Source organism: Mirounga leonina, unplaced genomic scaffold, assembly GCF_011800145.1.
Source record: "Mirounga leonina isolate KUSES-001 unplaced genomic scaffold, KU_Mleo_1.0 Mir_201, whole genome shotgun sequence".
NCBI classification, from domain to species: Eukaryota; Metazoa; Chordata; class Mammalia; order Carnivora; family Phocidae; genus Mirounga; species Mirounga leonina.
Genome location: NW_023270504.1, coordinates 17,425,376 through 17,438,440, shown reverse-complemented (window position 1 = coordinate 17,438,440; position 13,065 = coordinate 17,425,376). Strand labels below are relative to the sequence as shown.

The following is a 13,065-nucleotide window of genomic DNA, read 5'->3' as shown; positions in this document are numbered from 1 at the left end:
TGATAGCATACTACCGTTAAATCCGTAGACTTTGTTCATTTGGCAGATTGTCTCAATAATGTTTTTTATTAGTTTCAGGATCAATTGTTACATGTCTCCTTAGTCTTCTTCAATCTGAAACAGTCCTCAATCTTTCCTTGAGTTTGAAGAATAGTGCCTACCATTTTGTAAAATATGCTTCATTTGGGTTTGTTTGATGTTTTTCTCATGATTAGATTCAAGTTACGTATTTTGGGGAGAAATACCATAGAAGTTTTGCTCAGTGCACCTCAGTGCATTATTTCAGGAGTCATAAGATGTTGATTTGTCCCATTATTGATGATGTTAATTTTTAAGTGGCTAAGATGCTGTCTGGCAAGTTTCTCCATTATAAAATTAATAAGTATTTTGTGTTTTAACAAGTAATTAATATAGTATATGAATGGAGATATTTTGAGACTATGTTAATATCCTGTTCCTCATCTAACTTTTATTCAGTAGTTTTAGCATTCATTCATAATTCTTCTGTTGTTACTCTGATAGTTGTCAAATGGTGATTTTCTAATTCTTCCATTTCTTCTATACTTATTAGTTAGCATTACCTTCTCCTCCCTCACTTTCTTTCCCTCTCTTTGTAAGAACTTGTGGAGTTCTATTTTACTCAATTGGTTATAATCCATTACTGTCATTGTTATTTTGGTACTCAGATTATCCCAGATTTGGCTAGTGGGAGCTGCTTCGGATGGTTCTTCTGTCCTTTTGACATATTCTTATTACTCGTTGAGAACTTTCCTTGAATTCTTATCAAAGATATTTCAGGCTTATCTTTAACTTTTTCTGCCTGAGCTCTGGAATCAGCCATTTTCTCAAGGAGCTCTGCTTCCTTTTATTGAAGACTGGTATTTAGAAACCAAGATTTGGGTGCTCAGTGTGCTCCTTGCTGCAAGGCTGTGGTTTTTTGGCTTTCTCAGTGGACAGATCTAGGAAACACATGAATGTTCACATATACACGATGAGCATGTATAAACACACATGCATTTATATCTATTTATTATCTATCTCTATCAGAAACCATGAGTTCACATTGATGACTTCCTCACAAGCCAACATCATATGGTTTTCCTTGCCCTTTCTCTTCCTATATTGATGCCCCTCTTTCTTGTCACGAGAAATCTTGTTCCCATCATCCTCAGTATATTTATTTACTTGATCAGTTGCCTTGTATGTAACAGTCTCCTGAACACGCAGCCTGTCTCCCTGGTCCAGTACTGCACACTCAGGCTGGTTGAGCTTGCCAAGTCCTCCAGAACTCCCAGCCCTCACTGATGAGGATGTCCACCCCCCGACCCTGATCTGGCAGCATGTGAGCCCAGAGTTTCCCAAGGCCCCAGTGACAATGCCAGTCCCAAGTTTACCTCCTCCTTCACAGCAGCATGCAAATGAGAGTACCTCTGCTCCCCCACCTCTCTCTGGCTGGGAGCTCCCACGGGAGTAGAGTTCCAAATTGTCTTTCTAAACCAATAACAAGAAGCTGTTTGGTCTTAATTGTAAAAGTATAATGTTTTAGAGCAAATCATAGTTTATCTTCATTTTTATAACTGCTTATTAAAGGTGAATCCAAGAGAAAAACAGTTAACCGATTACCTTCATAATCATTTAAATAATTACTTTTACATTTGAGATGTCTTTGAGTTCCAAAAGTAAAGATCTTTTATCCAATCTTGAGTAGAAAAATGATGCTTGGAGAGGTTCAGTAACTTTCCCAAGTGACACAGCTAATTAGTGGGCAAACAAGTGCGGAAAAGTCCTGATTCAGACAAGTGAATGTCACTACAACATAATGTGCTGTTCTCATCCCATCCAGAAGGCTCATAGAGCAATTTATAGATTTTTTTTTAGTGTATTGAATCATACAAAATTAAGTATTTTATGTTTCTGAATTATTCTGGAACTTTTCAATTTCCTCAACTTTGTTTTCCCTAGAAGAATGAAAATTAGGTCCTAGGGTTGTGATGCTCATCTGTAATGTTAGTAATTTGAACTAAATGGGAGTTGACAACCCTTTAGGTTCTAGGTTTTGATTAGTCTATTCATTAAGTTCTTCAGTTTATTTCCTTGAGAATGTATTTTAACGACAGCATGTGTGTACCTGCCTGCCTATATGTATGTGGTGGGACAGAGGGAGAAAAGTGTGAGGAAATTTTAGGCAAGTCATTCATCTGTCCACATTTCACTTTTCGCATATGAAATGTGGAGGTAATTGCCAGCTACCCCACAGGGATACTTAACTGATGTGAAGAAAACACTGAGCATTGTTGAAGGAAGATGCTTTGAAGACTTAGGGGGTTTCTCATTCTTTTGAGTAGCTGCTCCTCATGAAGAGTTTTTTGGAAAGAGGATCTATTGAACTTGTTAATTCCACTGTAATTTCCTTCACATGTGTATTCCGGGAGCAATTATATAAATCCACATCCTGCTGCTTCCTTTCCTGCTGATGTGGAGGAAAATCCACCCATTCGTTTTTCCATTGTTTTACTCATCTATATTGAAAGGAAAGTGACAGTTGAGTATGTTAAAGGACATTATGATTCGAGATTGTCTAGGTTACATTTCAGCCATCAAGCCACTTGGATTTGCATATATGTCATCTATCACTGTGATGCCAGGGTGCTTAAAACTACCTGGACACTAATAATGCTTATTTGTGGCTTCCATGGTTTGTGTTGGAGTAAAGTGGTCTATTTTCCTTACATGTTAAATTTGTGAATTCTAATTATGCCTTCATGAGTGTTAAGACAGTGCCTGTTCCGTTTTGTTTTTCAAAGTTACTTTTGCATTTCTGGAAGTATATAAGGAAAAGTTTGGAAATCTAGTATTGAATGATTAAATGCCTACTAACTGCCTTGTTCTGTTCTAGCCATATGTATTATTTTATCTAATCTTCACAAAAATATGTGAGCAAACTGCGGCTCTCTAAGTGATCAGGCATAGGAAATTTTAATGATTCCTATAAATTTGCATAACTAGCACGTAGCAAAACTCTTATCCTAGAAGTCTGGGAGCATGGGCTCCAAGTTAAAAAAATGTTTGTGATATAGTAAACATTTGTCCCCCAGCCTGCTTTCTAGGCCCTAGAGAGGTTGTGTTTATGTTCTTTAAGAAACGTAGGTCACTAGAGGGTATTATGCTAAGCGAAATAAGTCAATCAGAGAAAGACACATATCATATAATCTCACTGATATGAGGAATTCTTAATCTCAGGAAAGAAATAGGGTTGCTGGAGTGGAAGGGGGTCGGAGGGATGGGTTGGCTGGGTGATAGACATTGGGGAGGGTATGTGCTATGGTGAGCGCTGTGAATTGTGTAAGACTGATGAATCACAGACCTGTACCTCTGAAACAAATCATACGTTATATGTTAAAAAAAGAAGAAGATAGTAGGAGGGGAAAAATGAAGGGGGGGGGAATTGGAGGGGGAGATGAACCATGAGAGACTATGGACTCTGAGAAACAAACTGAGGATTCTAGAGGGGAGGGGGGTGGGGAGATGGGTTAGCCTGGTGATGGGTATTAAAGAGGACACGTTCTGCATGGAGCACTGGGTGTTATACGCAAACAATGAATCATGGAACACTACATCAAAAACTAATGATGTAATGTCTGGTGATTAACATAACATAATAAAAAAATTAAAAAAAAAAAAGAAGGAAACGTAGGTCACAGTATCCCCTGCTTTTATAAGTCCCTCTCTGTCAGAACCTAATAAACACTCAGCAGTAACTGTAACAGCACCACCCCCAAGGCCAGAAACAGGAAAACAAGTAGCTGACTTTCCCTGAGCATTAACCTATGTCCCAGAAACTGTCCTTAGCACTTTATACATATTAGCCTATTTAATGCTTAAAATAACTCCTTGAGGTGTGCATACCTCTATTATCCCCATTTTATTGAAAAGGAGACAGAGACAAAGTTTGAGGTAATTGCCCAAATCAAATAACAAATGAGTTTTGGAACTGGAGTATGAACGCAGGGAGTGGGGCACCCACGCTCTATTGTCCCACACTTATACCACACTTCTCAGTAAGTATTTGTTGTACTAAAATTCTGAGTTGGAAACTAATGAAACCAATTCAGATTAAGTTAAACGGAAAAGGTGTCTATTGGGCGGACATAGAGTAGCTCACTGAGTCAGTAAGAAGCCTGGAGAACCAGGCTTGGAAAACAAGCAGGACCATGAAAGACTGGGGCACAGAGAACACGGCCGGATGTGCCACGGGAAGAGTGGTTATGAGGCCACTCCTGGTGCTGCCACCACTGGCTGGTGGCCCCTGGGTCATGCGCTGTTGGATCTGCTGCCGTCGGTGATCCCGCAGTAGTAATACTAATGAACATCCTGACTGTATTGTCATCTTAGCATCACTCAGGAAGATTCAGAGGCCCAGGTAGAAGCATTTGCTTGATGGAATTCAGGTCTCATTATACAAAGGACAGGTTTGGTATATACTTTTTGATTGAATTGTTCTGGTATACTCTGGGCAGAATAGTAACAGGAAAGAAAATGACAACTTTCCAGGGTGGAACTCTAAAGATTAAGATACTTGCTCAGAAAAACTGGACCCTGTTATGTGGTGGAATAGGTCAGTAAAATGATTTGAGGAGTTGGCAGGTAGAGAATGAGAAGGCACTGGGTTACGTATTTGTTTAAATCCAGTTACCCTCCGAGTGACCAGTTTGGATCATGGATTATAGAGCATCACTTGGTGGCTGATGATTGAGTCATAAAATACATCTTTTTTTTTTTTTTTTCCTAGTTAATTTTAACGATAGATGAAGAAATTGACTGGGTATCAAAAGGTGATACTTTTTAGAAAAGGGCTGATGGTTTTGTTCATAAATATGATCAGGATCACTGTTTTAAGAATTTTGTACAGATCAGACTTCACCTCCACAAATGTTGTAATAAAACATTTTCAAGCCTTATCTGATGACTCACTGGTTGTAAGCACTAATCCATATAACAAGATTTTGGTCCAGTACAAGGGGTTGGGTCAGGCCACGAATAAGATTTGGCTTTTATCACACAACACTTAATTGAAATTCATTTTCCTAGAATTCTGAGCTTAAGAGTCATGGTTAAACTTTCTTAGTGCTTACAATCAGCCAGACAACGTGTAGAGCATTTTGTATATATCTTCCCTTTTAATCCTCATAATAACCCAATAAAGTATTATTATTGACACTTTAAGGAGGGGACTGAGGCTGAGAGAATAACTTACCCAAGATCAAGCAGGAAGGGATGGAGTTGGGTTTTAAATCCACATTTGTCTGACTCTCGAGCCTGCTTTTGATCGCAGTGCTGTACTGTGGAAGAAAAATCATTAATTAAGTCTCAGGTTAACTCTGGGTTAGCATTCTTGAATTTTCAGATCAAGAGATTTCCTTGTCACCAGTTCTTAGCGAACAACTTTCTGTTTTTAGATTCAGTAACTCAAAAAATGTCATTCCATCCAAGATTTGTTCCCTGAGTTAAAAGAATATAAATTGTTATTGCCACTTAGTCTTTGCTGTCTATACCATCCTCACACGTTTTCATATTGGATGTTGGGTGAGATGACTTCTCACGGTTTGGGGAGGATGGGCAGGGTGAGGTAGTCAGTGTGGCATCTGAGATCATCTCTAATGCTCCAAACCACTGATTACTAGGGATTTATGAAAATACTCAGTCCTTTCTTGAAAAACCTTCTGTGGGTGCCATCTCTTGACAGTGACAAACACTAAAATTTGCCAAGCACCCTGTAATAGAATATTTGCTTTTATTTGTGTTCAGTTTTAACTTTGAGCTTCAAGTTAAGTTCAGGTTTTCTAGGATTGGGAAGCCAGGTTTTCTTCACCTTCTTATAATTTTCATGGTTTTGACTGAGTTTGCTGACTTGTGACTAATTTTTAGTATTTTACATGTACTTTAATAAACCTGTGAATTAAGGAAGTCTCATGTCCACATTAAAAACTGCTTACCCTAACCCTAACCCTTATTATGAATGTTTCTTTCCTGCTCAATTTCGTCCATGTGCTTATTTCCTACAAAATATACACATATACGGAGGAACAAAAAAGCCCTGATAGTCCTGTTAGTGTGGTAATAGCCCAAGTTCAAGGAATGAGTGCAGCTGACCTGATGCAGGGTCAAAGCCAAAATCCACTGGTATCATGACAGAAGACTATGTTAAGTAATTTTTCAAAAATTTCATACTCATTAAACTGATTTTGTTTACTAAAAGTCTGTCAGTTTTGTTTGAATATGAAGTGTTTTCCCCCTTGATTCTTTTTTTGTGGTTGAGTATAGTTTTGCGTTTTTCTTTGGTGTCTGTATATATATATATATTTTAAAGATCTTATTTATTTATCAGAGAGAGAGAGACAGAGGCAGGCAGAGGGAGAAGCAGGCTCCTTGCTCAGCAAGGAGCCCGATGTGGGACTTGATCCCAGGACCCTGGGATCATGACCTGAGCCAAAGGCAGACGCTTAACCGTCTGAGCCACCCAGGCATCCCTGGTGTATGTATATTTTTAATCAAGCTGCTTTCAGGGTGCAATGTGGAGCCCTCAAAAGCCAGATTTGGTACTGGGTTCAGGGGTTAATAGATTCAAGACTGCACCTGCGAGTCTCTCTACAACTGGCTTTGTGCACATACATCCAGCATACCTGGCTAGGCTTGATGCTTTTTTGTCAGATATTTAGACACATGCCCTGGCAGATAGTGGGGAAGGTGGTTATGTCTTTATTGTCATTAGCAGAGCTCTCAGGAAAGGCCTGCTTTAGATTCTAACAAGAGAACTTATTATGTGTGAATGGAAGAATTAATAAGGACCTGAGGATTTTTTTTTTTTTTTTAGTTTGCAAAGTGGGACACCCCCATATATGATAGATAAATGTCTTTTTTCTTGTAACATATGGGAGAGGTAGAAATTATTTGTAATTTGCATGTCATTAGAACGATACCTAAAAAGCTGCGTGGCTCTGGACCTTGGGCAGGGGCTTAGAAAGTTCCACGGTAGCAAACTAAGCATTTCTTATAACGGGATGTGAACGGCAACAGAATGCTGTAGGCGATATTAAATTGGGGTGATTTTTAGAAAGTGACAAATGTTTTATGTTTCCTGAATCCGAGATGGGTTCTACCAGCTGCACATGGCTGCCAAGTTATGTTATCACTTGCCTGCTTTGTAACTGCTTCAATTCCTTCCTCCCCCAGCCCTGTATGAGGAGATTCGTCAGTTTCGCAAGGCCTGTGGGGAGGCTCATCTCAAAACCATCTTAGCAACAGGAGAACTTGGATCTCTTACTAATGTCTATAAAGCCAGTATGATAGCAATGATGGCAGGTAAGTGTTCTATATTCAAATGACGATATCTGTTGAATTGATGTTTTTAGGAGAAATAAGTAAGCTAAAATATTTGGCTATTAGCTAAAACATGCTAACCACTTGGAAATTTGGGTGGGAGGACCCAGATATTTTGTGAATACGTGTACAGTGTGAAGTGGTCACAAACGGCTTTCTTGCACGTTTTTTTGTGGCATTTCATCGCTGCACTATCCTTATAAGACAGTAGATGGCTCTCTTGTTAGTGAATTGCCTTCTTGTTGCTCTTTGATTATTCATTCATCAACATATGTTAGACAGGAATTTCTTTAACCCTGACTTATTTCTCCCTGTGAATTTAAGTGTTTGATTTTTCTCAGAGATGTGTATCTATACTGGTTCAGGCAGCCTGTGCTTTTGTTTGTGTTAATTTTTCTTTTAAATGTGGCGCCGTATCATTGCTTTTTATACTTTGAAATGCAGGTTGACTTATTCTTCATCTCCTTGAACAGCAGGCCTGTCCATTCATACATCCAAGCTTGAAACCTGGGAGTCAGACTTGATTCCTTCTTTTCCTCATCTTCCCCTAAACCAGCGAATGAGTCTGGAGAACTCTACCTCTTCACTGTATCTAACACATCATCTCTGCATCCTGCGTGCTCCCTTCTCTGGTCATTGCCGTACCCCACACGCATCACTTCAGTCTCCTCACTGCTCTCCCCTGTCTCCGCTTTTGTCCCCTTCCAATCTGTTTCCCACACAATTGCCAGAATGGTCTCTTAAAAATGCTAATTGGGTTTTGGTCCTGCTTGCTTAAAATCCTTCGGTGGCTTACGGTGCCTCTGGACCCAGCTGGAGACAAAGGAAGATACCTGTGCACCTGTCCACTTGAGCTCATATTTGCCAGCAGGGCACCTCAGAAGCCGGTGAGCTTTATGTAATCTTGCCACCAAAGGATTCTTTTAAATGTGAAGGTGTAGGGCAAATGAGAGAGGTGACGGAGGGGAGCAGCCTTCTTTTCAGCAAGATGTGAGGGAAATATAATTCACTTCCATAAATAAGAAACAACACACACACAAGGTCTTCACCAGAAGCTGCACTCTCCACCCCCTGCCCCCACTCTCACATCACTGTCAGAGAGTCAGGGTCACCACAAGCCTCACCCGGCCTGCCCACTCAAAAAACAACAACAAAAAATCCTTCAGTGGCTTCCCTTAATCGTCAAGGTAAAATGTAAATTCCTTCAGCCTGATTTTAAGAAAAGGTCCTTCTTGGGGCGCCTGGGTGGCTCAGTCGTTAAGCATCTGCCTTCGGCTCAGGTCATGATCCCAGGGTCCTGGGATGGAGCCCCACATCGGGCTCCCTGCTCAGCGGGAAGCTGCTTCTCCCTCTCCCACTCCCCCTGCTTGTGTTCCCTCTCTCGCTGTGTCTTTCTCTGTCAAATAAATAAATAAAATCTTTAAAAAAAGAAAAAAAAGAAAAAAAAGTAAAGGTCCTTCTTAAGACCCTGCCTGTGCCTCCACAGGCTCCTCATTTCCCCTTCACACCATATGCTCCAGCTCTATGAAATTCCTCATAGTTCTCTGCTGATGGTACCCTCCAAACCTTTCAAGGCTTCCTACATGCTGTGGCCCCTGCCTGGAATGCCTTTTGCCCAAGTAGTTCCTTCACATCTTTGGCTTCAGCACAAGTGTCCCTTCTTTCAAGAGTATTTCCCCAATACTGCTTCCTCCCTCACCACTTGGTTCAGTATCTCTTCTGTGTGCCTACGTAACATTCTGTTGAAACCTCTGTCAGATGAAATATCCCACTATCGTGTGATCGAGTACTGAATTTTGAGGTGCCCTACCAGTGGCTCTGCACGTGGGTGAAGATACCTAAGTTCTCAGGTCTTCAATCTGGGCTTCTATTGTAGTCCCCCTCTAGATTTTTAGACTCATGTACTTTTTGAGTCTTGTCAGACTAGCTTCATTCCCTGGGGCTCTACTGAAAATCAGCCTGCTAGGCATTCATGAAGCTATTGCTGTGCTCATTGCCCCTGTATCCAGATGATCTCTGCTCTGGTTGTCTCATTTCGAGCACAGTCTCTGAAAATCTAAGGTGAGGAAGGGAACACGTTAAACAGTGGGTCATCTGTTATGTTGGCATTTCAAAGGTCCACAATAATAGAAGCCTCACTGCAGCTCTTATGAGCCTGGGTGAAGCCCCCTGAGTCCTAAGTACACAGGTAACTCCCTTTTCATGCTCCTTGCTGGGACAAGGGATTGTTAGCCTAGAGTGCTGTGATCTAGGTCGCAATGAAAGTATGTTCATTCTGGGAGGTCAGCCAACCCTGTCCTCCTTACTGCACCTACTGCTCATGATAGGAACGCGGTATTTAGGTCATCATTCCAGGAAGTCCCTCTTCTACCCTCTGCCCCACACACCCACAGAAAAAAAAATGTGGGTAGGTACATGCTCTCCCCTGTCTCTTCCTGTCTGCTTGGATCCCTGTCCATGTTGTTCCTTATCTCTTTCATTTCTTCACTTAAGCAGTGTCTGTTGAGTACTTACTATGGGTAATAAAACTTGTATTTGTGGTGTGCTTTACCAGATGCTTTAAAATAATATTCCTTAATCTGCACATCAACCCTGTGGTTGATAAAGAAACTTAAAAAGTGACTTGTCTAAGGTCACAAAGCTGATAGACCACAAAGAGTCATTATTTGAACCCAGGTCTTCTGGCTCCAGGAGTATTGCTTTCTCAGCTGTAACACAGCTGTCTCCCAGGGCACTGTGCTTGACCTTATAATGAGTTAAAGACATACACAGTCTTTGCAAGGTATAATAAGTGAAAGCATCCAGCATACTTCCTGGCCCATAGTTTCTGGTTCCTATTCTCTTAAGAAGGTATATAATAGAAATGAGGTATGTTTTGAAGAATTTTTAAAAATTTTCGACTAAATTTACATTTATATAAGTTACAGCTCTACTTTGGCATTTTTAATTGATTTTTTTCCCCTTAAAAATCAACTGCATTGAGGTAAATTTATACACATTGAGGTGTTAAGTCTCCAATGTGATGACTTACAATTTGTATTTTTCATCATCCCCAAAATATCCTTTGTGCCCCTTTGCTTTCAGTTCCACTCTTTTTACTTCTGTCCTAGCTGCAATCAGTGCTCTGATTTTATCACCATAGATTGACTTCGCCAGTTTTAGAACATCGTATAGTTATACAGTATGTACTCTTTTGTGCTTGTTCTCCCTCCACCCCCAAGATAATAGCTGTGAGATCTATTCATGTTGTTCTGTGTATAAGGAGTTTGCTTAGGGGTATTCCATTGTACAAATATACTGAGTTGCCAAACTTACTGATATAAAGTTCATAATATTCTGATGTCTATAGGGTCTGTAGTTATACCTCCTTTTTTTACTTCTGGTGTTGTCATTTTTGTTTTCTTTCCTGTTGTTTCTTTCTTTCTTTTCCTTTTTTTTTTTTTTTTTTTTTGGTAGAAGAGTTTTGCTAGAGGTCTGCAATTTTATTAATCTTTTCAAAGAGCCAATTTTTTGCTATGCTGTTTTTTCATTGTCATTGAGTTAAAAATACTTCTAATTTCCCTTGTGATGTCTCTTGATATTTAGAACGTTTTTAGAGTATTATTTAGAATAAACCTTTACACTGGCACACCTAAATACATAAAGCAAATAGTAACAGACATAAAGAGAAATCGACAGAATATTTAATTTCCCAGTATTCTGTGCTTTTCTGGATATCTTATTGTTATTGATGTATAATTTAAAATTCTTTTATGCTCAGGGAATATCCACTGTAAAAATCTTTTGTCTTTTGAAATTGAAGAAATTTATAGGCCATTTTTATGGTATATTTAAGTATAAATACACTTCAGGTGCACTTGGAAAGAATGTCATGTATTTGCAGATATTAGTGGTAGTATTCTGTTAATATCAAGTAGGTCAAGTTGGTTGATCATATTTTTCAGATCTGGTTTTGTTTTATTTTGTTTGGTCTACTTATTCTATTTATTATCAAGAGGACAGGGGTGTTAAAGTCTCCAAATATGATTGTAGATTTGTCTACTTATCCCTTTAGTTTTGTCAGTTTTTTCTAAATGTATTTTGGAGCCTTCATATTAAGTATATACACTTTTAGGATTGTTATGTTTATCGTTGAATTAGTGCATTCATTATGACATGTCCCTTTTTATCTATGGTACTAGTCCTATCTGAATGTCTACTTTGTCTGGTATTAATCTAACCACACCAGCTTTCTTGTGTGTTTCTTACCATTTGCATGGCATATCTTTTTTCTATCTTTTTTTATGAAAAAAAATATATATGTGTGAAATCTATAACCCATCTTTGGTTATATATTTAAAGCCATTTCTTGTAGGCTTTTTTTTTAATCCATTGTGAGAATCTGTACTTTTTAATTAGAATGTTTTGTTCATTTTCATTTCACACAATTTTTGATATGATAGGAGTTAAGTCAGTCATCTTGCAGTTAGTTTCGTATTTGTTCTGATCCATTTTTTGTTTTGTTTTTTTCCTGCTCCCTCTTGGGTTCATTAAATATTTGATAGCACTTCATTTTATTTTTTTTTGTTGGCTTTTTATCTACAGTCTCTTTGTACTTTTCAAGCACTTGCTCAATTATAATATGCATCTTTAACTTACCACAGTTTACATAGATTTAATATTATTCTATTTACATTTCATGTGTCATGAATGTAAGAACCTTAACAATAGTTGCGTTTACACCCTCTTTAGTCCTTTGAATTATTTTAGTGTTCTTCTTCCACCTATTAATAAACTCTTTAATATGATGTGATTTTTGTTTTAACAGTCATTTGTCTTTTAAGGAAATTAAAAGAAAACTAAGTAAAACTAGTCTTTTATATTTCTCACACATACATCATTTCCTTCTTTATTCCTTCTTGTAGGTCTGCTGGTGACTAATTCTCTTAGATTTTGTTCATCTGAAAATGTCTTCATTTTACACTCATGTTTCAAGGATTGTTTGCTGAATATGGTGTTCTAGGTTACAGTTTTACTCTTATTTCAGTACTTTAAACATGTCATTCCATTTCTTGGAATTTGGCTTTTTCTTGTTTTCCTGTAAGTACTGTTTCATCTTATTCTGGCTATGGTCAATCTGTATTTTCTCTTTATTTTTCACTAATTTGACCATGATGTGCCTAAATATGGTTTTCTTTGTACTTATTCTGCTTTTAGTTTGCTAAACTTCTTGGATTTTTAGGTTGATGTTTTCCACCCAGTTTTGGACATTTTATAATTATTTTTTCACAAATGTTTTCTACCCCATTTTATCTCTCTTTCCCTTCTAGGACTGTAAGTACATGAGTGTTAGATATTGTCCCACAGGTTACCGAGGTCCTGTTTATTTTTTTAAAGATTTATTTATTGATTTTAGAGAGAGCATGAGTGGGAAGGAGCAGAGGGAGAGAGAGAGAGAGTGTCTCAAACAGATTTCTCCCTGAGAGCGGACCCTGGTGCGGGGCTTGATCTCATGACTTGAGTTGAAACCAAGGGTCTGATGCTCAACCGACTGTGCCACCCAGGCACCCCCTGTTCATTTTAATTTTAATCTTTTCTCCTCTCTCTGTTCTTCTGATTGGTTTATTTACACGGATCTTCAAGTTTATTGACCCTTATTTTCCATCTCAAGTTTGCTCTTAAGCCCATCTAGTGAAATTTATTTTATTG

The 13,065-nt window shown here is 38.6% G+C and overlaps 1 protein-coding gene across 2 annotated transcripts in view; it reads left to right on the top strand.

Moving 5' to 3' along the window:
* Nucleotides 1-13,065, top strand: part of DERA (deoxyribose-phosphate aldolase) — a 121,464-nt gene that overhangs the window by 66,381 nt on the left and 42,018 nt on the right. For both annotated transcript variants that reach the window (XM_035028143.1, XM_035028142.1), the window contains exon 6: nt 7,231-7,359. In XM_035028143.1, the coding sequence (XP_034884034.1) occupies nt 7,231-7,359 (129 nt within the window). The remainder of the gene's footprint in view (nt 1-7,230; nt 7,360-13,065) is intronic.